Source organism: Pleurodeles waltl, chromosome 7 (genome assembly GCF_031143425.1).
Source record: "Pleurodeles waltl isolate 20211129_DDA chromosome 7, aPleWal1.hap1.20221129, whole genome shotgun sequence".
In the NCBI taxonomy this organism is placed as follows: Eukaryota; Metazoa; Chordata; class Amphibia; order Caudata; family Salamandridae; genus Pleurodeles; species Pleurodeles waltl.
The window spans coordinates 1482634666-1482660440 of NC_090446.1; the positions used below are offsets into that span (position 1 = coordinate 1482634666).

The 25775-nt window shown below is 43.8% G+C and overlaps 1 protein-coding gene across 1 annotated transcript in view; it reads right to left on the reverse strand.

Annotated features, from left to right (window-relative positions):
* LOC138246548 (hepcidin-like) overlaps positions 1-24560 on the reverse strand; it is a 33628-nt gene extending 9068 nt beyond the window's left edge. Inside the window, exons 1-3 of the mRNA XM_069201215.1 lie at positions 24380-24560; positions 13430-13498; positions 9407-9469 (exon numbers count right to left, since the gene is read on the reverse strand). Coding sequence (XP_069057316.1) covers positions 9407-9469; positions 13430-13498; positions 24380-24448 — 201 coding nt within the window. The 5' untranslated portion in view covers positions 24449-24560. The remainder of the gene's footprint in view (positions 1-9406; positions 9470-13429; positions 13499-24379) is intronic.
* Between the last annotated feature and the right edge of the window lie 1215 nt (positions 24561-25775).

Below are 25775 nucleotides of genomic sequence, written 5' to 3' on the forward strand. Positions count from 1 at the left end.
CCCTCACTCACTCATTAAAACTCGTTCTCATTGACACTCTTAAACCCATTGAACTATCACACAGTCTCATTCTCTCACCTTCACTCACAAACATACATTCACTCACACGTACACAGAGAAACTGATTTTTGTTTACTTGCCTTTCTTCATTTACTGACAACTAAGAGGCTCCCTGGCAGCAGCAGAGCAGGAATCTGGTGCTGGACATAGGAACCAGCAAGCAATAATTCCTGCAGAGGAGCCACACTAAGCAGCAGGGCCAAGTTTCAGAGGAAGACCCACCTCGTGCCTGCCCCAGCTTCTGGATAGGAGTGGAAGCAGAGCCCTATAATCAAATCAAATCATTAACATTTATAAATCGCGCTACTCACCCGTGCGGGTCTCAAGGCGCTAGGGGGAAGGGGGTTTCTGCTGCTCGAAGAGCCAGGTCTTTAGGAGTCTCCGGAATGCGGAGTGGTCCTGGGTGGTCCTGAGGCTGGTGGTAAGAAGCTGGGTCAGAGCTGGAGTTACCACCCCTGCTGCTCTGCCTCGTCACTGGCCTCAGAGATGCACAGATGTGTGCACTGCAGCCCAGCTGTGGCAGATACACTGTGCTGCCTGAGGCATGTGAAACATTTCTGCTAAATAAAAGGATTGGGCCTGTGTTGGGGGATTGTAATTGAACTACCCTCCTCACATGCACAATACAGACATCCACCTGCAGAGGCTGTGCTCCTAAACAACACTCTTCAGCTGGGTGGTCGCTCAGCCCCCAAAGGCCATTCCTCCTCCTGACATCAGGAGCCAGGTGGAGAGGCCAAGAGGGCTGACCGGCACTCTGCTGAGTTTGCATGAACACTGCTAAACTAAATTATTACAAGTGTGATAAATTAATTTGTCAGTAGTACCATGGGTTCAGGTGGCAGGGCTACACCCTGTAGCCCTTTAAAACGAGCAACCCCTGACCACTAAATGTAAGTAAAACAAGCATTTCCAATGCACTGGGTATTTCGTTTGCTCGAGTTAGAGCTATTAGTGTTGTAAATTCCTAACTGGACTTTTCTTGCCACAGAAACTGAAAATAAAAAGTTAAACAGTTGACATAAGCCCACCGATTCAAAGCGCCATGGCCTCCGTGCGCATGTCCGTGAAGGAGAAACACAAAAGGAAAAAGAAGTTTGCTTGCAGTCAAAGTTATCGGCAAAAGTGCAATTATCCATGTAATAGAGTCAACAGCCAAGGCGGTAACAAAACCACCCCAAGGAGGGACAAACGTAAAGCATTTACCAATGATAACAAAGGATTTTTGTAAGGCAAGCCCATGAATGAGCGATAGTGATGGGCATGCGGTGGGAGTGGTTAAAAGCCCAGAAACATACCAACACGTCGGAAAAGCAGCGAAACGAGGAAATCTAGCCGATGAAATATGGAAAGCACTTTTTTCTCCCACCATTACACAGAAGTTCTTGCTTCTCCGTGTGCTATCAGAGCGCGGAGCGATGTAATGTGATTTTGACATGTCTACATACTGTAATGTTCCTGCGTGCTTTACCTGGGCCCGTTCCTAATGCACCACCACTAATATGATATGATTACTATGATAATGACCATCTTGATTAACATATAATTTACATAATAATCACTTAGATTGCATTAGACTGGCTTCCGCTTACTAAGTGGAACTGTTAAGGCCTAATTGGCTCAGAGCAATAGAAGAGGGCACGGGCGTAACACGCGCTAAAATTTGGAGGGGAAGGAGGAGGTGACTGATGCCAACAGGACCTATTGTAATTAGCCCCTTTATGAAGAAGTTGGCATTTCCTAATTGTAGAGATACAAACACTATCTGTTAAATAACATTTAAATAGTTAAGGAAACTTAAATTACAGTTATTCAAGGTAAAATATAATGGGCCTGATTATAAGTAGCTCCTGTCAAATCCCACTCCGAGGAGTTTCAGATTTATTGGGTGCAGTAATTAACAGCTATTTGTGCTTTTTGGAGAATGCAATGCAGATTTTGTCCTTACCCTACCACAATCTGAAAGGCCCAGTAAATACTGGGCTTTTTACCCGGTTAAACTCCAGCAGGTGTGGCCTACCGAAAGGATAGCAAAGGCTGCCAGCTTATTCTTACTCAGTAAATAATGGATGCAATGGACATCATTCACGCAGAGACCACCGTTTCAAGGAAAACTCCCCTAGCCAAGCTCTGAATCCACTCTGTTAAATTCCGACATGCTCGAACTGTTGAAGTTTAATGAAGGGTGCACATTTTCAACACACTGGGAAGTTACTAAGTGCAATAAACATCGCACCTCTTATGGTTCATGCAGAGATACCTGGTGACTTTCTGCACAAGGTAAAATCACCCAAACAGCAGGCGGAAAACGTCTCTTGAGAAGACAGAAGGATTGGAATATACGTAGGAAAAGATCTAGTAACTCCTCTGCTGTGTGTTATTCCTCATTCCTGGGACATTAATTAGTAATAGGCTGATTCAAGATGCTGGCCTAAATTGCTAATTCCAACCCAAGTATTTCTACCCATGAATTCAGCCGACTCATATTGAAGGACATAGCGCCTCATTTAGAGTTTTGAGGGAACTGCAAAGCTTCTAATTTCTGGAGGAAATTTTGAATGCAGAGAGCAAGGTAAAGGCTGAATTTCTTCATCAGTACTATCCCTGTGTTTGAGAAAACTCAGCTGGAGGACTCTCCCCGCTATTTAAGTTTCCTCCAGAAATTGGATGGTTTTCTTTCCACTCCCAACTCTGAGTTTTCATACTCAGGATTGTCAAATAACTTGTCATTTTTCCATCGTCAAGGCACAAGTAATCATGCATCACATGATTGACGTGTGAGGGCGGACCAGGGGCTTTATATATCCTCATTAGTGTGATTATTGACGATGGTGTCTGGAACTTTTACCAGGAACTGTTGATGGAATTCAGCTCTCAGAGGGTCTTTGAAGGTATGGCACTTATGAGCATGTTCACTAAACCTATTCTGGAGACACTTGCTCCCTCATTTAGAGTTTGGTGGGCAAACCACCATCTGCTAGAGAAGTGGAGATTAAAACCTCCCATGCACCTGTGGACTATGGCCAACATCTTTAGAGATATCCTCATGCCTGGTAGAGGTCACTGTGCCTTCAAGGGTGCCACCGCCATGGTGGCTTCTCGGAAGGCATTCACAGGGTGCTGATTGACCATCATTTTTCATGTTCCCACTCTGCAAACATTTTCGTTTTTCAGAAACAAACCCCGAAAACATGAGTTTGTTTTTTTAAAAAAAAGCTAATTGGTGTGACACCTTAGGAGTTTTCAAAGGAGAACAAGTATATCAGACTGTTTCTCCTAAACAGGTTTGTTGTCTGATGTACTTGCACAAACAACTTCAAGTCCATCTAAGGAGCTAATGGGGCTACTGACAGCAGAAACGTAGCGGCCTGCTTGACTCTAAATAGAGTCGGTGGACCCAGTGCTTAATTTGTAAGTAAAAATGTGCCGGTGCTCAAAGCCCTCCTCTTAAGCTGCTGCAATTAAATGTGCGAACACGGAATACTGAGGCAGCGTAATCCTGAAGCCACCTCAGACCTCTTCAATCCATTTACAGCCACTTCCTGCCACTTCAGCTCGCTCTTGCAGCTTCCTACTTTTTCCCTTTGTTACACTTTTTCATTTTTTTCTTCTTCCGTCTTTCCCATATGTGTCTTTTGCTCACAGTAAATGCTTGAGGAAGAAAGTTAAGTGCCGGTGATCCGCAATGGAAACAACAAGCACAAATTAAGCACTGGGTGGCCCTTCAGTTAGTGGCAGAGCACTCCGGAGGAACTGAGTGGGAAGCACACTGGTGGGATCTCCACTGTTGCATGTTGATTATATACATACAGATGGTTGCTTCTGCTTGGAAAAGGGAGGTTGCTGCTGTACTCTGCTTAGTCTGAATCCTACAAAAAATCTTGGCGGGGAGGAGAAACAGGTGGTAATTTGTCCTTTGCTGCCCCTGGTGGTTGTGTCCTTAGGCAACTGCCTTGCCTCCTCAATTGAGCATGTTGTCCCTGCAAAGGTGTTTGTTTAGGGGAAAAGGGTAATCTTTAAATCACTAAATTTGATCCATGTGCACATTAACTTTTCAATACCTACAACGGTAATCTTTCACAAGTCTGTAGTACATAGCATATATGCCACTAGCACTGCAAGCCACATGTACCTCATGTAGAAAAGAATGGAAAGATTCGGATGAAATTTTAGTTAAAATGCCTTCTGGGAAAGAAACATTAGCAAACAGAGGATCAAGTGTGCAATAGTACTGAACACACAAAGCAATCACAAACTTCGAACAGGCATTTTTTGCCCAATACTAATTAGTAAATAGTAACCGATAGAATTGCAAAATAAGAAACTGGATGGGGTGGCAGAATGGCCTGCCTAATTAATATTCATGAAGTAAGTCATTAATTGTGACCCTCTCCCATCTTTATGGGAGTGGTGGCTTGCAAGGGACAGTAGACCACCATCCCTGTGAATGTTTTTCAAAATGGAACAATTTTTTAAAGCAGCCCAAGATTCTTAAGGGAATCAGGACTGCTTAAAAAAACTATTTTTAAAAACATCAGTGAGAGATGGCAGTGGTTTCTCGAAGGGGATTAATTCCCATTTGTACATCAGTTACGACCCTAACTTGGGAGTGGTAACTTGTATGCGATTTGCAACCATTGACACATGGAGTTCCATTTCGGTAGTTGTAAGGTGTCTCGAAAACACGCCCTTTCTGAACACTGAGTTGGTAGCTGTTTCTAAACCCATTTCATGATTTAGAAAGATTTTCAATGTGCTCCAAGTTTTTAGAGGACATCATCTTATGTTCTCCTCAGTAAATCAACTGAAAAGTATCAAATACTGTATCCAGGCCACTCTTGCTTCATAACATTGTATCTCCTGAGTACATAAATCCAATCATAAGTAGCGCTGGGAAAAACAATTTCCTAAAAAAGGAGTTTGGTGAAATCTGCATTTCCTTTTAGTTTGCCTGTGGAGTGGAATTTTGCTACAAGCTGCTCTGCCTTTGTGCTAGAGAAACAGGCAGATTTCTAGCTAAAAGGCTGATGCACCCAAGCCACGTTGATTTGTGGAATTATTACCCGCAGTTCACCTTGTTTTTGGCTGCCTGTAGTCTGCTCATCAAGATTTGCTTCACTTACTTCAGGCAAACAGTATTCGTCTAGCCCTAATTATAACCAAGCCTAAGCCCCAGAGGTACTCTCAACATTTATTTTTGATAATTAGTAGGGGTGGGCGGTGAACTCCACTCCACCCGTGGAGTTTGCAGAGTTTTCCCTACTCCACATAGAGCGCAGAGTTCCAAAAAACTCCGCATGGTGGAGTTTTTTCCTCATTTGAGCTCCCCAACTTTAAGATGGAGAGTGTGAGCGAGGAAAATCTCCACCTCCCAGCATGATTTCCCAGTGCGGGTAGTCGGGGATGGTCGCTACTGGCCACGTTGAGAAATCTTCCGTTTGCGTTGAAGAGTTGCCGCTCGAGTAGAAAAGAAAAGAAGCAGCCCCCTCTTGCGCTACACGTGGCACGTGGTGCCATTCGCTCTGATTTTTCAGCACGGGACAAACACCTGCCGCTAAAAATTTGTGCGAACGGCAAGACCAAAAGAACTCTGCCACTTGCATAACTCCGCATAGCGTGGCAGAGATTTTTTTGTCACTTTGCGGAGTGCCGCATGGTGGAACTCCACGAACTCCGCCAAGGCCTAATAATGAGTGAAATGCAAAATACTGTAGGTAAGTCTTATTCTCATAAATATTTGCAACAAATAATGGTGACATAGGTGGTGATTTTTACATGACAGATATTTACAGTCATATGTAAACATTAATCAGTGATGCTTTGGTGTTTCAATCCCTCCCTGTGCAAACGAATGTCACGACTATTCTTAGAATGACAATTATCTCACAATATTGCCAACAGTCCACCCAGATAGGGGGTACTCCTAGTAACACCACAAGTCAGCTGTTCATCTCTGACCCTTGCATGTGTAGAGTGTCAGTCTGACTAAGCCTGAGCTAAGACTGGTGCTGATCTGTCAGAAACAAGAGAGAGGCTTGGACCTCTGGTAAAAATGTGGGCTTCCTTCTGCCTAGAATGTGTCAATGGAATCTGGGCCTTTTAAAGACTGTGTTGTTTCTGTTAAAGTTCCTGGCCTTGATTGTGCCTCCATTTCTTTCCTCTCTCATGAGATCTGTGCTTTACAGTAGAAGACAGTATCCCTACCTTTAAAAAAGATACATGGTTACTGCTTCCATCACCAACTCTCATCCTTGCCTATTTCGCATCATTTTACTAATTTATCAGCTGAATTGCACATGTTGCCACGTGGCCTGCAGGCCCTTCTCTGATTACAGTGTATTTTGATGCACATGCGCACAGCACCCGACTTCTCCTCTGAGTAGGCAGATTCTGTGTTCTATCCTATATGGTTTTGCCTTAAATATAATCATAATTTTGAAGTTTACCTCTCACATTGCCCAAAACAAGATAAGAGCACCTTTTCGGTTGGCCAGGCATGAAACTAAAATGCTTCCCAAATAAAATCAAAATAAATAAAGCAAAGCCAACCAAGCATCCCCCCAACAGAGTAACGTGCTAGCAATCTGAAAATGCACTTCAGGCATGAAGCGCTATATACATGCTATACTAAGTTGCGTACATACACAAAGGCTGCTAAATGCAGATCGGTGCTTAATTTGTGCTTATTGTTTCCGGTGCTGAGCACCGGCGCTTATTTTTCTGCCTCAAGCATTTGCTGCGAGCAAAAGACACATATGGGAAAGACAGAGGAAGAGAAAAATGAAAAGGCGTCATAATGGGAGAAAGCAGAAAGCTGTAAGAGTGAGCTGAAGGGGCAGGGATTGGTTTTAAATGGGTTGAAGAGGCCCGAGATGGCTTCAGGATTACGCTGCCTCAGTATACCGTGCTCGCACATTTTAATGCAGCAGCCGCGTGTTTAAGAAGAGGGATTTGGGCACCGGCACGTTTTCATTTACAAATTAAGCCCTGATCCAGATGCCATACATCGTCCGTTAATGGACTTAAAGAGTTTACAGGGTGTGGACCACGCAAAGTGCAAGGCAGTGCAGAGGGCATGCAACTGTCGTGCCAACTGTTGTCTTTTTCAACTCTAATCATGAGTCCCCAAAGTACCGGTGGATGGATGCAAGTGGAAACGTGACTTGATGGAACATAAAGTGAAGATACAAAAGCCACTCCTGATAGGCAATTCTCTGAGATTCACTCTCCCTTCGGATTTGTTACTGGGGACCAAATAGAAGTTGAAAATGTGACGAGGTTGACATGTAGCGACCATGAAGCTGGTATTTAAACATGAAGCTACTTTTCATCCAAGTTTTTTTGATTTGTCACTATTAAAAGTCAACATTTTGGGGACATGAGATATCCTCTGATGATACTAAAACAAACACTAAAACATTTCCTATAATTTCTCATTTGTGCATACACCTTTCTCAAACGTGAGAGTCTGTAACTTTTCACAGTTATTGTACATTTGTGCTCATGAATGAATAACACTATTTTGATCGATAAACCGAAGGACATGTCATTATTTAAGCACGTGGCCCTGTGTGTATAAGAATCCACCCTAACCTATATTTCTGATCACTGCAACTTAATATATGTCATATGTGAATTAAGCATGTCAGTCTGTCATATGTTACTAAAGCTGGGGTTGATGCTGTTGCAATTGAGGTGAGGCGTCTGTATAGCGTCATATATGTTCGGCACTAGGGTTGAGTTCTTTTAAAGCAGAGGAAACATTTAACTTTTCCGAGACCCCCTCTTCCAGGCTGATAATTCAGCAATTCAAGGTAGGCTGCCTAACTTTTAATTTTTTTATTTTCTTGAAGAAAAAACTAGAAGCACGTGTGAATATGTGTTTGCTGGTATGTGCTGGCGTATGTCAAAGCAGTTTTATCATAAATGGGTTTCCATTTGGGACCTTATGCACACTTCTAATGGCTCTCGTTTACTGGGATGAATTGTGGTCATTGTTTCAGCAGCAACATTAACAGAGGGGAGCAAGCATTGTATTTTGTTGAGTGGAGAAGGCTTTGGACCAATGCTTTTGAGTCCCAGAGAAAGAGTAGGGTCCCCCTGGGCCATTACTTGTGATGTGAAACAGGTCACATTTTAGTCTTGTGAAAGGTATGAAGAACTAGGGGGGTCATTCTGAGTTTGGTGGGTGGCGGAGGCTGCCTGCCAACCTCAATCCGCCACCTGACCACTGGTGCCACCAGGACATAGCCGGCCCTATTCCAAGTTCACTGCAGGCTCGGCGGGCGGAAACAGTGTTTCCGCCAAGTGGCCCTGCAGTGGAGAGGGACTTAACATTGATGCCGGATCAGAATCGAGCTGGTGCCAAAGTGGCGGTGCAGCGGGTGCAGCAGCACCCGTTGCGCATTTTACTGCCCATAATTCGGGCAGTGAAATGTGGGATGGGACTGTGCATGGGAGCCCCTGCACTGCCCTTGCCAAGTGCATAGGCACTGCAGGGGCCCCAGGCACCGCCATTCTGCAAGCTTTTCCACAGCAATGTAAACCGCCATGGAAAGGCTGGTGGAATGGGACTCGTAATCCGGCGGGCAGCACTGCTTGCAGGGCTGCCCTGGCGGATTACAACCACCGGGACCATCAGGCTGGAGGCTGACTGCAGCCTGGCGGTGTTAGCGGTTTGACCGCGGCGGTTCAACCACAGTCAGAATGTGGCAGATCGAAGCACCACTACCGAGGTGGTCCGGTAGCCACCCCGAGTCTGCCAGTCTCAAGACCGCCTGACTCGGAATGACCCCCTAGGAGTTAGGTAGATTCAGTACACAGTTTGATATTCAGCATTGCACAGCAACCATTTTAGAAGCCCAGAGAGACAGTGAGAGATTGTACTAGGTTGTAGGCAGCCCACTCATGCAGGTAACTAGGAGGTCATGTAAACTACCCTGGTCTAATGTTGGGGAGCTAATTAGCTTTCCTAGGGGCAGAGCACACTTTGTTGCCATGCACTGCTAGTGTAAGAGGTTTTAGAGCTCACAGTGGTACCTGTGTACTTGGAGTGGATGGTCACCTCAGCCTTCCCACAATCAGTGTGGAAATATCTCCATCATTTTTCTTTTCTCCTTCTGTGCTCTAAGATGTACAGACACAATGACAGGAAATGTAGCATGGTGATGCCACAGATAGGAGTGTGGAGTATGCAGGCTGGAGGTGATGGGAGTATGAAGACCCATTATGATGTGAGGTGGCTTTTCTTTGGCGAGACATCTATTAAGCGGACCTTATGCTCTTTTCTCTTCCTCCCGCGTCCTCTTGGCATTTATGCAGAACAGGGTGAACACAAACTACTTACAGATGAGTTGTTATACATCAGGTAGACTTTCACATTCTTGACATCTGGCTCAGCTTCATATTCCTGCAAGATAGAAACAAGCTGTTTATTTTGAGGCGCACAGATTAATTCCTACAAGTATTCTCCTCGGTAAATGAGCTGATTGTGGGTGAATTACTGTCTCAGTTCAAAGTTGGCTGTGGTCTCTGGGGCTCGTTTTCAGCTTCTGCTTGGTCACACTAATGGACAACAACACTACTGCCACCAGAATGGCCAACCAAGAGAGTGCAATGAGACATCAGCCTCCTGCCCTGGACCCACACAGACAGTGCAGTCTGCATCAGTGCTGTGCACATTCCCCTGGCTCAGAAAAAGTACAGACTAAAGTGCTCTCATACACAGCATGGACAGAGCGAGTGCATAGCAGGGACAGCACCCTTTCAAGCTTTTGTCGCAGTCAGAGCAAGTACAGCATGGACAACGGCAATGCAGGATCCCTCATGCACAAAACACATACAGCAAACAGTGTTACCTTCCCTCAGAAAAGCTGTGGAGCAGTGGAGTAACAAAACTTAAGGGGGGGGGGGGCTGCAAAGTACCTGTAACCCTTGGACCCAGTAAGGGGCCTGCCAGTGTATTGTGCTGAAGCTCAGGGGCCCCCCGACCACTGGAGGTTGTGGGGACCTTTGTTACTCCACTGCTGCAGATGATGAAGTTCAACTTGTCATTCTGGAGCACAATGTGAATTGAAGTAGGTATGTTGAGAGACAGCTAATACAAAGTTGGCATTTACCTGGTATATTGATATTTAAATGAATTGTTCTACTCTGCTGTGTAACATCAATACTGATGAAGAAGAAGAATTTTGCAGACCAGGTACTTGAAATTTGAACTCTATAAACATCTAATGGAAAAAACAATGGAAGAAAACCCTATCTTTAATTCAAATTGAATAAAAGTCTATCTTGAATAAGGCCACGGTAAAACTAAATTACCTTTCTGAAACATTAGAGTTTTATTAAAAGAATTGACTAGGTAATTGAAGATAGCTACTATTGGAGTATCCCGATTGAAGTCCAGACAAAATTCTTATCAGCCTCTCGATTTTTATATTGTATATATAAACACATCACCAATAACACTTGTAATGTTTTTTCACTAAGTTGCTTATTCTGTTTATGCAATTATGCATTGACAGGCATTAATTGCAATCTGTGTTACGCTTCCATTCAGAAAAACATTTATTTTTAAGCAAAGTATCTGATATCAGAGTTTGAACAGAGTAACTTTACATGATGGAAGGCAACATAGAAGTCTCCCTCTCAACACAACAGCCACGCAACGGCAAAAGCAATAGATCGCTTCTATATTAAGTGTATGTTGTTTGTTGCAGACACTGAAATGAATGAGGCTTCAATTGCCCACGATAGTGCACCAGGGCATGCATCAATGGGCCTTGTATCAGTTGTCACACCCGGCGCATACATCAGTGGGCCCTGTCATGGGCATCTGTAGCGCCACAAAGTGCGTCCCTAGATTGGCCCCTGCATTGTGCATCAGTCCCCCCGGACACCATATATTGAAAGTCCTAAAAAAGAGACAGTTCATGCATCTGATGGATTAGTTCATAGTGTCAATGGCCCCACATAGTAAGTGCAACAATGAGCCACAAAGGATCTTCAGCCGCCCCAGACGGTTCACATTGTGTTTATACAGAATATCGGAAACATATTGTGGGCCAACATATTACCTCAAGAATATTGAGGAAAGAAATATTGTGAAGGTTGTTTTCTATAGGTAAGTAAAGTTTTACTATGCATAACTCCACATATATGTATCTTGACACTTAAAAAAGCCAAAGCTTACAGGGATATTATAGTTAGGTTCTGAATTTACTTGCACAAAACCAGAGAAATTCAGCAGTTATAGTTAGTTATTTCAAGTAACTAAAGTAAATATAGCCCGTGCCATGCACATTTTCTTCTTCAATAATTGGACTTCCAATGTTTCCTTGATATTTTTATTGACATTATAAACGTTGTCATTAGTGCTGTGATATTTGGCATTGCAAGGGCACGATTTATAGTTACTCTGCCCTGAGGACCCCATCCCCGGGGCCTGGCTTGAATAAATGGAGGAGGGGGCCGCGCCACCCCCCCTGACGGATTTCAGCCCCGGGTACCACATCCCCCAGGAACCCAACTTTTAATATTGTTTTTTTTAGGGAGGGGGTTTCCGCGGCCCCCTCCCCCAGCCAATTTCAGCCCTGGGGACCTAATCCCCTGGGGTGCGGCCTTAATTTTTTTTTTTACTCAGGGGGCCATGTGGCCCCTCCATAGGCTGATATCGGCCCCTGGCACCCAACCTCCCAGGGCCCAGCCATCTGTGCTGTGTGCTCCACAGGGCACCCTGGCCCGTGTTTATACTTTTTTAACACCGCATTTGCGTCATTTTTTTATGCAAAAGCGGCACAAACTTACAAAATACAATTGTAGTTTGTAAGTTTTCTCCGTTTTTGCATCAAAAAGCGGTGCAAATGCGGCGCTAAAAAGTATAAATATGGGCCTCAGTGTGCACTGGGACCGCAGAGGCATCCTCCAGGCCCCTGCGATCCCAGCCGTCTACTTGGCTCGTGAGGGAGCCAGCACTGCTGTCACAGTCAGGGAGCTGCTAAAGATGCAGCTCCGTGTCTGTGAGAGCAAATGTTTCCTCTGTGTCCCTGGCTGCATCTTTGCAGGCAGGGAAACAGCAGAAACCTCTGCTCCCAGGGCAGGGAAACAGCAGAAACCTCTGCTCCTAGCAAGCGAGAGCTGTTTGACAGCTCTCACGTGCTGGAACCAGAGTGTTTGCTCTGACTTAAAGGGAGCTTTCAAAGCTCCCGCCAGGTCAGAGCAAACAAGTATGTCCCAGGGGCAAGCCCTGGGAGGTGGCAGTCCCCAGGGCCATCATTGGCTCCACAAAGGGGGCCGTGCAGTTCCTCTCCAACATTGAACCTTGGATGTGGTGGTCCCCAGGGCAGTGGGTCCGCAACAGACCCACTTCATTATCTTTTTTTAGCCCAAGGGAGGTGGTGGTCTTGGGACTGTGGGGGGCCATGTGCCCCCCCTTAATGTCAAATGATTTTCCCTGCGGAGGTGGCGGTCCCCACGCATATAAATAAATATGAGCATCAGGGAGGTGGTGGTTGCTGGGGCACAAATATGCCCAGGAGCTTTAGTAAAACAAGCGCGGGAGTCCGCGCTTGTTTTGTTTTTTTACTTTTTGTTGTGAATTTGATGGAAAAATTTGAGGTACATAGATATGGAGTTAAGAATAGTAAATCTATACTTACTTAGTTGCACTTACCTTCTAAACATTTTAGTCCTCGATATTTTTGACACAATATTGTGTCCGCATGATAATTTTGGTTCTGATATTCTGTTGGTGGTCTCATAACGTCTTATGACATCACACATTGGTATTAACAGCTAGGAGAGCTGTAATGTGTACATCGAAGCAGCTTTGTGGCCAGAAAGGACTGAGAACGGTTGAGATCTGTGTGATTATTTCTACCCCACAAATTGTGATCTGCAATAGCTTCTGCAAATTTGTTTCTGTTGAAAATGGTTTATATGAGATTGTTTAATACATTAGTTTCTCTTTGTAATTTTCCCACTCTCAAAAAATGCGGTATAAATGATTTACGGTGCTGGAATATTTGAGGGCAGGCGCTTGGCAGAGGGCAGTGCACATATTATCAGTATTTCGCCTTCATTTGGATATTACAGCGATAAATTTATTACGGAGAGAAATTTCTGACAGGTCAACATAATTGTGTGCAAATCTTGACTGAATAATCGTTACAGGAGTACTTTTGATTTTGTAATTGAGGCAAATCGTACAGATTGCTAAGCTTGGAGCATGCCACCAGCAAGCACAGCGCCGAGAATGAAGGCACCTTGTAGCGCTCGGAGGTGCACCTGATAGCTTCTGCAATGAAAGGGAATTGAAATCATATCTGCTGGTATGAAGGAACCAGCCTTTCAGCACTGCGCTGACACTTACAGGAACAGCAGCGTCCTCCATCTTCCCAGGCAGCTCTCCATCCATGGTCACGACATTCTCAGGCTCCGCCTACAAATAAATAGTGAACTAAAATCAGCATGAGGGTTCAGAGGACAACTCTACGCCAAAATGTCAGCTCCTGAAAGCCTACTATTTCATATAGCGCTTAGCAGATCGTTTATGTTCAAGCAGTTCTGTTTTGGACAATATGGGAACAGGGGGACAAGGAAAATGAAAGTTTAGCCGAGGATCAACCAATGTAATCAAGATTAGAATCCACATTCCTCTATCAGAAATGTAGCTGCTAATCACCTTTACCCTGCTATCCTAATTTAGGGGTAGGTTTATCAACAGTTTACGCCAATGTAAATTCACCACAAGTGCTGCAACCTGGTGCAAAGTGCTGATATGCTAATTACACCTCCTGGAGCCAGGTGACAAGAAGGAGAAAACTTTTATGCTCCGAACTTTTCTAGCTCTTTCTCTGTGTACTGAAAAGTTTCAAAGTAAGGCTAAGCATAGTATTTTGTACTGGAAGGGTACTCGTTGAGTAAAAAGCCTATGCTAGACTCACGCAGACAAATCGGGATGATGGTGCCACAGTGGGCATGGTGCTGGGTATCCACGACATGCATGACTTCTTTGGAAAAAAGCAGCAGTGCCATTGTTTGCAGGTACAACACTGTCCTTCGCTCTCCCTTTCACACAACACACCACAGCAGCCTTGGCTGCTGCAATACACTTGTATTAAAAAAATACTAAAGTGTCCCCTTAGCGTTTCATTAAAATGGGTAATATCAAATTAACGTATTTATTGTAATACAAAATGTCTTGATTATTGCATTCAGTTCCAGTGTACAAGGGTGTATGTCAGATGTACAGTTAGAAAGTTTAAATCCAAAATCACACAACACCGTTCACTTTTAGAGACACTATGGGGGTTATTCTAACTTTGGAGGAGTGTTAATCCGTCCCAAAAGTGACGGTAAAGTGACGGATATACCACCAGCCGTATTACGAGTTCCATAGGATATAATGGACTCGTAATACGGCTGGTGGTAAATCCGTCACTTTTCCGTCACTTTTGGGACGGATTAACACCTCCTCCAAAGTTAGAATAACCCCCATTGTGTTGAACATCCTTCAGAGAGTATTGCATTTTGCAGCACTGCTCACTTTGCACCCACAGTAAAGAATGGCATTGGATACTGACAGCATGCAAGAAGGCAGCATATAGTTCACGCGTTTTAGAAGTATTAAATGATGTATTAACCTCACACTTGATTGACATTTCTACACATGAATAAACAGACTCTATAAAATGGCCGCCATGATATCCCTAAGAAATGCTCTACCAATGTTCTAGTTATAGTTTTCCAACTTGCTTTGGTTGGGAGATTACCACCTTGCAAGAGTAAGCTACACTGCTGCTAGAAAGTAGATCAGGGGGCGTGGCTTACTGCTGATGGACCTATGAGGGTGAGGGAGCAGCACTTTAAACCTGTCCTCTCCCAGCTTATTTCAAGCACCGGAAGTCCGGCGGGTTTCAGAGAGTGTTGGCACAGCCTGGTGAAAGGCTTCGCATGTGTGGGAAAGACACTACATGATGCCACACAGGAAGAAAACTACCTTATCATGGAATCCTTGAACTCTCATGATGTTTGGAGATGGGGGTCACCATCTTGGATTGTTGGTTATAGCTTTCCTCATGTGGAACAGCATCTTTGTGAGGCATTTACAATTTGCGGTGCCAAGACCTGTGCTTTTGGATTCGTGATTCATTTTGCTTAATCGTTATTTCCCCAAAACGTGCGATAAACAGTATAAATACACAGAAGTGTATGAAAATCAACTTGTATTGTAAAAGAAACTTTGAACTGTTTTGCAAACATTTAGCAGTTAAAGAATTAGATTTTCTTACATTTTTGAATTTTGCTTTTTCCATGAAAAAATGGGAACATTCTTCAAGATTATGATTCAGTGTGATGTGCATATATGAATGTGTATTTTAGGTACATGTGGTATGCAGTAACTAATAGAAGTGTGGCAAAGAATAGAGAGCACAGAATATTAATAAATGTTTATTATTTTCCGGGTGTACTGGAAAAGTTAGAAACTAAGTCAACGAGTATGAGAGCTGGATATATAAAAAGTGAAGGTAGTAGTTTTGCCATTAAAGAAATAGAGTAAGTGAGAACACAAGTACATAAAACGTGTTACATTTCAGTTATAGGAATGTCAGCTTAATATGAGGAACCCAGAGAGTTGAGTGCACAAAGCTATCTTTATGGCACATCCTTTCAATGCTAAAGTTAGGTGAAGAACATTCAGGATTGATTACCAGGATATCTTGTATTGTCTTTAGATACCCATTCTTACCTGATAATATCTAGGGTCTCTGTTTTCACTCATCCTATTCTTCGACTCATGTTTCTACTAGTGACCAACATGCTAGGTTTTGTGTGCTGAGTGGTGGATATGATGAGCGATGGAACAGTGAATCACTCCCATTGAATCCATAAAAGATTAGTATTTTCTGACTACTGCTAGTTCATCAATTAAGAATTGTAATGTTGCCATTCACTAGCCCTCCAGCTCTCTCACTGCTAGGTTCTCATGCACATGGTAGCAAGTATAAATGGTAGGCCTAACAAGGCTTGAGTAGAGGCTGGCACCCCTGAAAACCCATTTCTAGCAGCTTTAAATTCATAATTAAGTGATAAGATAAATCAATTCCTAATTTACAATTTTTAGCCATATCTTACCTTTATGTCTCAAACTTTAAATTGAATTTAGTTGTTGGAACTATTTAGCAACTTTAATTGGACCTTACATTTCATTAAATGGACTGATTTTTAATTGTTCATCCTTGCCACACAACCTACCAATAATTGGTGGTCCAAGGAATTTTAAGGATGCATTTTTCTTGCCTCCATAGAGATTTCGTGGAAAGGATGATCCAAGAGACTGACAAAAGCATGCATGAAAGGTTGTCTCTCTCACCCCCACCACAGAAATGTATTCGACATGGATAAAACCGGAGTCCAGGCACAGTTCCACATTTTCTGTAGAAAAACATAGACTGGAATATCCCAGATTCAACACATCTACTCCCTTCAGTTTTACAACACATAGATTCATCTACAAAAGTATTGTCCTGTTCTAAAGTCCTCCTAAATCCAGCCCAGCTCACTGTGAACCTACTATAGGACTTGCTTTATTCGGTCTTGTATCTCCTGTATTTGCACATTTCGAGACATATGGTTGATAGTGGGGTTAGGTTTATGTTGCAAATTTGGTACTGGTGCATTTACTTATTGCAGACATTTTAGTGAAATATGTTTCTGACTCTTTGCAGTCTGTTTTGCTGCCTTTATTAATATGTTACCATCTGTGATAATAAAAGTGAGATACTTGGACTGAACAACTGTTATAGATATATTGCTCTCATTTTTAGCAAGCACCCTGTGGGGGCAGCAGGCGTACGTAGCTTTACAAAAAAAAGAGCCACAAGAAATGACCGCCTTCCTGGACATGCACACTGGGGTCAGCATCTCACAGAAGTATTCACATCCCTGTAAATTTAGGGGTTTAAGAGAAACATGGCCACAGTCATAGTGTGTTGTGGAATGTGCGTGGTGGTGGGGATGGAGGTTCTGAGTCATACCAATGGCTAGAGCCAGACGTTGCTATGGTTACCACGAAAATGCGAAGCCAGGCAGCCTTGGGTAAACCAGTAAAATTGTGCAATCCTCTCTAGAATTAATGGCCGCAGGCAGGAACTTCATTGCTCAGGCTCCTTCCAGAAAGAAAAACATCCATCCGTAATTGAATTCTTGCCTTTATCACTTGTAATGTTGTAAAAAGGAAGCGGAAGGATGGAGCTTCGCATCACAGAAGTGTATGAACAGGCCATAGGAGGGCTTTTATTCCAGTCTACTTGCACATCTTCACATCAGTGGTGGCAGTGTGACATTTTTGTGTTTGACACATGCCTTTTTCTCTTAAATATAAACTATCATTATATCATCACAGGGTATACATAGGACAAAATATACAACAAATTGTCTATATCGCATTTTTTTTTTACATTCTCTGCTGGTTTTGGAGCTATTTGATCTTTTGATACTTTGATACACTGAAAGATCCAGTCTAACATAGCATTTTGTATATGTGCTATTTGTTTAGTCCTTTTTGTCTCACACATTTTCTTCTTGTGTGCTTCACTGTTTATCACAGGCTTACATTGAAAGCGAGTGTTTAGCAATGACTTACATTTTGAAAGCACCTGAAGCAGAGTTTCATGTGCCTCCAGCTGTCAGGCAACAATAAGTGTCAAGATAACTCTTTGGATTAATGTTCCTGCCAGAGAGAGAAATGAAGTTTGTCCAATGGCAGTTTAGACTCGCCATAATGTAGCTCAGACGGTTAATATGCCTGTTGCAATGAATAGATCTGTCTTTTATGTGGATAGCTGAGTGGATTAGTAAAGCTAGTTTTTATCAGAACTTTAAAACAAATGAAATGTTTGTGAGAGAGGGGCTATGGAAGGATGGGGGGGGGGGGGGCAATTGTGCCAGGTGGTAGTGAGGGAATCTGAGAGAAAGTCACGTGGGGCGGTGCCAAACATAATTGTCACACAGGGCCCCACACTGCTAAAGCCGGTCCTGTCTGGGCTCCGTACCATGGCAATGGTAGCTACACCCCTGCATAAAATGTACTTCTACGGATATTTTCCTGTAACAGATATTAGATGGTAGTGTTTGCAATATTGCACATATCTACTTCTTACATGATTCCAGTGTTGATGGCTGGAGACATGCGACGAGAGTCCACAGTGGGAAACCATTGTAAGAATTTAGACTATGAGCATGTACCCGGCTGCAACAGTTAATTTAACTAACAAATCCTTACTAAAAATAAACATGCAAATGTACACACCACTGCTCCTCCGAGGAAAGTTTGAAATATGTACACATGAACAGATAGGAATATGTTTCATAGGACTGTACATGTGAAAAAAACAGTTAGCGATGCCAACCAAGTTTAGAGCGTGTACATAATCATAAACTTGCTGCAATGTTTTGTGACTGTGACACATTGTTGTCAACTTTATCTGTGGCTAAACTGGTCAAGCTTACACAACTTTGCCTGTTAACTTTCGTTAGAATTGTCTTGCAAAACAAATTCTTTGCAGGAAATGTAACCAGATAAATACAGATGTTGCATTGCTTCATAGGTTCAGTTACAGAGTTTTTTAGAAAACTTGAGATCGTACATAATTTCAAGAAGTTTACGCTTTTGATGTATTTAAAAAAAAACAGCATGAAGTTTCCATAGGAAAATCTATTAGGATTTGCTCACCCCCAATTTAGATCCATAGGGCATAACATTCTGAAACGGTCCAACCATATCAGTGCTGTTCACACCACCTGTCATTCCCGCCCAGGCCCCACCCCTTCTCTCTGCAGTGTACTCTGGAGGGGTGGGGTTGTAATGGGGGCTACTTCATTGACTCCTGATTCCATTGAAGATGTTATTTCAGCTAAAGTCATAACCTCAAGTTCACTTAGATGAAAAAACATAGTTTGTCACAACCCAATGCATTAAAGCTGTCAAGTATACCCTTAACTATACATCAGGCTGCCAATCCTTTGCGTCCAGCAGGTAGGAAATACAGTTACGTGCAAGTTACTCCAGAGCTGAACTGCAAAGCACCAATAATCAAGATGGATTGCCGACAGTACCATAGAAAGGATGCTGTGGGCCCAGATCAGGCAAGAGAAATGGCCAGTTTGACCACTGTTGAGATAGTAAAATACAAGAATGATCAGGGTTCAGTGTGCCCCCAGGGCTATGGGACCAAGTATACTGGACCTGCTGTACCAATAGTAGCCATGCCCGAGGTTGCCAAGGCGGACGACAGCGCAGAGCAGGCCTGGGATTAGTACCATAGGCTCCTCTCTATCTAGGTTTTACACTGGACCAGCACACAATTGGCAAAAGAAGATACTGCCTCACAGATTGAATGTAACATTCATCACATTATTGAGCGATGGGAGGGGCATTATGACTCCCTCGAGTCATGGCTCCTCCCCATACGCAGCAATGGTAATAAGTAGCATATTACACTATGTGCATCTTCATATGTACTTATATTAGTCTATATATTAGCATATATAGTTTATAACGCCCTCATTAGGAGTATGCGTTAAGTTCTGATAGGGCCATGAACAGCTGGTACCAGAATTATGAGTTTTTTTCCCTTCCAAATGGAGTTTTGGGTGCTGAAAGCCGCTGAAAATTGCAGGTGAGAGTCTGGCCCAAAATGAGGAATTTCTCGAGGAATTGGACTCATAATTACCCGTTCCTCCATTCTACTCTCATTCTCCATTTATTAGCGGAGTCTCAGGATCAAGTTTGTAACAGTTCAGAATTTCCTCACTGCCAAAATTACCACCATCTCCGGTATGAGTAACTCCGGGATGGAGAAAATACATCCCACTTGCTGGGCCACTCATAATGTGGACCTCAACCTCGGAGTGCCAAGTCTCTCCATGGAGTCAACACATTATGAGAATAACCACAGCTATTTTTTAGCAGGGATTGCTGCTTTTGCTCATGTTTTAGGCCACATTATGAATATGGTACTGACAGCGCCCTGCATTTTAAGTAGACATTATGTCAAGGCTTGACTTGAAGGCTGTGCAATGCGCATGATTAAAAACCTTCTTGAAACTGTTGATAGGTATATACTCAGGTGAGCTGCTTCAAATAACATGGATAGCAGAGGCTAGAGCGTTTTTATTAAAACCCTTTAATATGTGGTAAAATAAAGAATAAACAAAAATCACAATAGTTTCTAAATGGTCTCAGCCTTTCTTTTGCTTCATTTTCACAACCAAATTTCCATGTTCTATCTTGCAATCATCAATGCATTGCTGTAGGCCTTCATCGTGCACAGGGTTTCCTCTACAGGCATCATCTTCAGTCTCTAGGTGGACAGTCTCTATTAGTGGGACTCAGCTTGGTTGTCAACTGTGCAAGTCTGAAAAAACGTGCCATTCAAATGTAGCGTTGGAAGCTCAGCCATCCTAGGGGTGTCTATGTAAGTGGCAGACAGCAGAGGCATTTTAAGGTTTGGGCAATGGGGGCTACTGCACAGGGCCTCCATGTTCCAAAGGACCCCATGGGAAAGTGAACTTTCTGTCTCACATCTGTCTACTTCTTCACCTCCACCTTTCATGTATTATTTAATAATGTTTGGTCTCACAGGGCTTGAATTGGGAGGCACTGGGTAATAAAATACAAAGCTGTTCCGGACAGGGGCCCATAAAGGATGTCCTGCCTGTGGGCCCCAAAATCCTGAAGGTGAAAAGGGAAGGCAGAAATAAATGAAATGTGGTGGGAGGAAAAAGCGAGAAGGCAGGGAATGAGAAGGGTTAAGTAGTGTCAGAGGGGCACGTAGAGGGATTTCCGATATATAAAGAAGGTGGGAGGATGCCTGTAAGTGTTTAAGTGAGAACAGAGGTTGTAAGAAGGTGTGTGTGGGACTGCGCCTGATTGTCACTGTGTAAGAAGGTGTGTGTGTGGTCCTGCTCCTGATTGTCACTGTGTAAGAAGGTGTGTGTGGGACTGCTCCTGATTGTCGCTGTGTAAGAAGGTGTGTGTGGCATTGTGTCTGATTGTCACTGTGTAAGAAGGTGTGTGTGGGACTGCACCTGATTGTCAATGTGTAAGAAGGTGTGTGTGGGACTGCTCCTGATTGATACTGTGTAAGAAATTGTGTATGGGTCTGCTCCTGATTGTTGCTATGTAAGAAGGTGTGTGTGGGACTGCGCCTGATTGTCACTGTGTAAGAAGGTGTGTGTGGGACTGCTCCTGATTGTTGCTGTGTAAGAAGGTGTGTGTGGGATTGTGCCTGATTATTTTGCTGTGTAAGAAGGTGTGTGTGGGACTGTGCCTGATTGTCACTGTGTAAGAAGGTGTGTGTGGGACTGCTCCTGATTGTTGCTGTGTAAGAAAGTATGTATGGGTCTGCTCCTGATTGTTGCTGAGTAAGAAGGTGTGTGTGGGACTGCACCTGATTGTTGCTATGTAAGAAGGTGTGTGTGGGACTGCGCCTGATTGTCACTGTGTAAGAAGGTGTGTGTGGGACTGCTCCTGATTGTTGCTGTGTAAGAAGGTGTGTGTGGGATTGTGCCTGATTTTTTTGCTGTGTAAGAAGGTGTGTGTGGGACTGTGCCTGATTGTCACTGTGTAAGAAGGTGTGTGTGGGACTGCTCCTGATTGTTGCTGTGTAAGAAAGTATGTATGGTTCTGCTCCTGATTGTTGCTGTGTAAGAAGGTGTGTGTGGGACTGCGCCTGATTGTTGCTGTGTGAGAAGGTGTGTGTGGGACTGCACCTGATTGTTGCTATGTAAGAAGGTGTGTGTGGGACTGTGCCTGATTGTCACTGTGTAAGAAGGTGTGTGTGGGACTGCTCCTGATTGTCGCTGTGTAAGAAGGTGTATGTGGCATTGTGTCTGATTGTCACTGTGTAAGAAGGTGTGTGTGGGACTGCGTCTGATTGTCACTGTGTAAGAAGGTGTGTGTGGGACTGCTCCTGATTGTTGCTGTGTAAGAAAGTGTGTATGGGTCTGCTCCTGATTGTTGCTGTGTAAGAAGGTGTGTGTGGGACTGCGCCTGATTGTCACAGTGTAAGAAAGTGTGTATGGGTCTGCTCCTGATTGTTGCTGTGTAAGAAGGTGTGTGTGGGACTGCGCCTGATTGTCACTGTGTAAGAAGGTGTGTGTGGGACTGCTCCTGATTGTTGCTGTGTAAGAAGGTGTGTGTGGGATTGTGCCTGAATTTCGCTGTGTATGAAGGTGTGTGTGGGACTGTGCCTGATTGTTAGCTGGTGAAGGTGTGTGTGGGACTGTGCCTGATTATTGCTGTGTAAGAAGGTGTGTGTGGGACTGTGCCTGATTGTTGGCTGGTGATGGTGTGTGTGGGACTGTGCCTACTTGTTGCTGTGTAAGAAGCTGTGTGTGGGACAGCGCCTGATTGTTGCTGTGTGAGAAGGTGTGTGTGGGACTGCACCTGATTGTTGCTATGTAAGAAGGTGTGTGTGGGACTGTGCCTGATTGTCGCTGTGTAAGAAGGTGTGTGTGGGACTGCACTTGATTGTCGCTTTTTAAAAAGGTGTTGTGGGAATGCGCCTGATTGTCGCTGTGTAAGAAGGTGTGTGTGGGACTGTGCCTGATTGTTGCTGTGTAAGAAGGTATTGTGGGACTGCACCTGATTGTCACTGTTTAAGAAGGTGTGTGTGGGACTATGCCCGATTGTTGCTGTGTAAGAAGGTATTGTGGGACTGCGCCTGATTGTCACTGTGTAAGAAGGTGTGTGGGACTATGCCTGATTGTCGCTGTTTAAGAAGGTGTGTGTGGGACTGTGCCTGATTGTCAGCTAGTGAAGTGTGTGCAGGAGTGAGGGGAGAATTTTAGGCAAGGGAATGAGAAGAAGGTGAGGCTACGGGGTGTGGTGCAGGAAGTTGTGAGAGAGGAAAGTGTTAGAAGCTGGTGAGAGGTGAGTGAAAAAGAGAGCAGTGTGTGTGACATAAAACATGAGAGGTAGAGAAAGAGATTCTAGCCTCAGGTGATGCAGAGAGCTTAAGAGGGGAAGAGGATGAATGTGGTGATGAAAGTGGGAAAAGGGATACTTTGGGGCACGTGTGGAATAAGAGGAAGAATGAATGTTAGATTCAAGTTTATGAGGGAGACTGCAAAATGTGAGAGAGGATGCTGGACGAGACACAGATGTGGGAAGAGGTAACTACTGGGGCAGGTAATAACAGGCAGATACCTAGAGTTTTCCGTACACTCAACAAAGGTGACCCCTTTGCGATAGGATGGTGCTTTAAAATGTGCTTCTGTTAGGATGACAAATCTCCTAGGAGATTGAGAGTCTAGAAATAAGAGAGAGAATATAAAAGAGGGGATATGTGAGAGATGGAGCAGACTGAGAAAAAGAAGGAAAGAAGAGGGGAGTGAATAAGAGAGAAGAGTGCTCGAGCTGAAGGTAAGAAGGTTGGATGAAAGTGAGCTGGAGATTAAACAAGAGGTAGAGGCTGAGAAGAGCGGGAGATGAGATGACCCGGCTGGACACTGGCCTTTTCCTCGGGTCCTTTCACAATACCTAGGATGGGAGGTTTCTCTAATAGCATGTCACGCTTGAGGTGCATTGATTTGTCAGACCAAATTTGGTTCCCAGTACTGTTGGTGAAATTATATGTCAGATTTAGGGGTCCTTTGCACAACTGTCTTGTAAATGTAACTCTGGTAACACCATGCACTGCACCCACATACAGCTCCCTCAGTACCCTATATCGTCACTTCCGCCACGCATTTATCCATTCACAGATTTAGAATGCAACATGCCTTGTTCCCCAATGTCTGAGACATCCACAGTTCACCCGGTGCACTTCTACTTTGACCTGCAGATGCACTGATATTTCAGTCCTGAGGCATTCACAGGGAGAGGGCTGCATCCTGCACTTTACCCCACCAGTACCGAGGCACTTAAAGGGCTCACATCTCAACCCTCTGCTTGAACTGCATCATGCACTGTGGTCCAAACTCAGCTGCTTGATGTGAACAAGTATTTACTATTTAGGCTCCTTGTTACGTCATATTCCAGTGTCAGAGTATTTGTCTGACACTCTTCATATATCTCTGCCTCTTTGCCTTGCCACCATTTCATCATTGCAATAAAACCCAGAGTGACCATAGCAGGACTTTCAGGACATGACTGAAGTCTCACTTTTCACATTGCAAGAAAAACTCCCTGTAAATAACCATTGTCACTTTGATGTTAGCTGACTAGTATGGGATTGACACCCAAATATTTAAGCCAGCTAAGATACAGATGCACTCTACTGAGGACCACTGGCCTATGATATTGGACACTTACCTCTTGGCCAGCTTCAGCAAAGCAGAGCCCAATGGCCAGAAGGGCCAGCATGTACATCCTGAGGGCCATCAGAGAAGAAGAGAAGACTTGGCTGGGGAAGGTAAGACCACAGGACACTGCTTCCTCCACAGGGCACTGCTTCCTCCAAGGGCTTGTCTGCCAGGCCCAGGGCAGCTTCTCTTTTAAAGGAGAAAGTGGGGATTACCCAGGCTTTAGTTACCGAACAGCCCTTCTTTCTCCGCCTCCACCACATCCCCTTTTTGCTACATTTAAGAAAATCCCAGCAGCCTCCACCTCTTCACCCCCATGCCTTAGACTATTGGGTAAGAGGATGACCTGCTGGTACTGGGTTGCACCCCTTGACCAGTTGCATCAGTGCTGGTAAACTGCTTGTACAGAAGTAAAGACACATGACTGCTCCATCAGCAAATACAAAGGGCTGCCCGAAAATAATGTTCCCCTGTTGCTTTATTTCTTCTAATAATGAGAATATGTTTAAGAACTAAGGGTGAATATGTTTGAGAACTAAGGGTCTTTTCTTCTGACTGCCCAAACAAATGCATTGTTTTACTTTGAAATCAATATACAAAACTAGTGGCAGAACATGAGGATATGGCTGCCTCATCTCATGCAAGCAATCAGAAGCAAGCAACCACAGAGTTTACTTGACACTTCTTTAATTAGGATTGGATGGAGTCAGACGCCAGCGTTTTACACCAATTTGTCAACACGGATGCTTCTGGCATGAAATAAAAATAACCCCCTTCATTGCCAATGTGACACTCCCTTAGAAGATCCTGATGACTTGATGTATTTTTTCACCTTCTGTCTCCTAACAAGAGGTGAAAGGTATACTCTCTATAATGTCTAGTAATGGGACGCATATTAATGGATAGGGCTGTAAATAAACCGTACTCCATAGTTAGGGCTTCATGATTCTGAGTGTTTCTGTAGCTGATGTTACATTTACACAGTTTGACAGTACTCAGCTTGCTGACCTCAGAAGTATGAATGTCTCTGGAGGCAAGCCATCTTTAATTTGTCTCTAGTTTATTTTAGAATAGATCTGTGCAAACCCAATAAATTCACCTCCCTAGGAACTTCATGGCTAACCCTCTACAACAGTGGTCTCCAAACGTTTTAATGCCGCACCCCCCCAGTTGAAAAATAAAAATCATTGGGCCCCCAGTCAGAATTTTCCCCAATTATTTAAAAAAGATGGCAATGTTTAAATATGCCTAGAAGTATTTAAACATTGCAGTTAAGTGATTTTACCTTTTTATTAGTGCAGTAACATGTTTCTGCTTAAAACAAAACACTGTTGCCTTTATAATGCTTCTTTTGGCCACAGCCTGGTGCCTCCCCTGGGATCCCTTGAGGCCCACCTAGGGGGGCC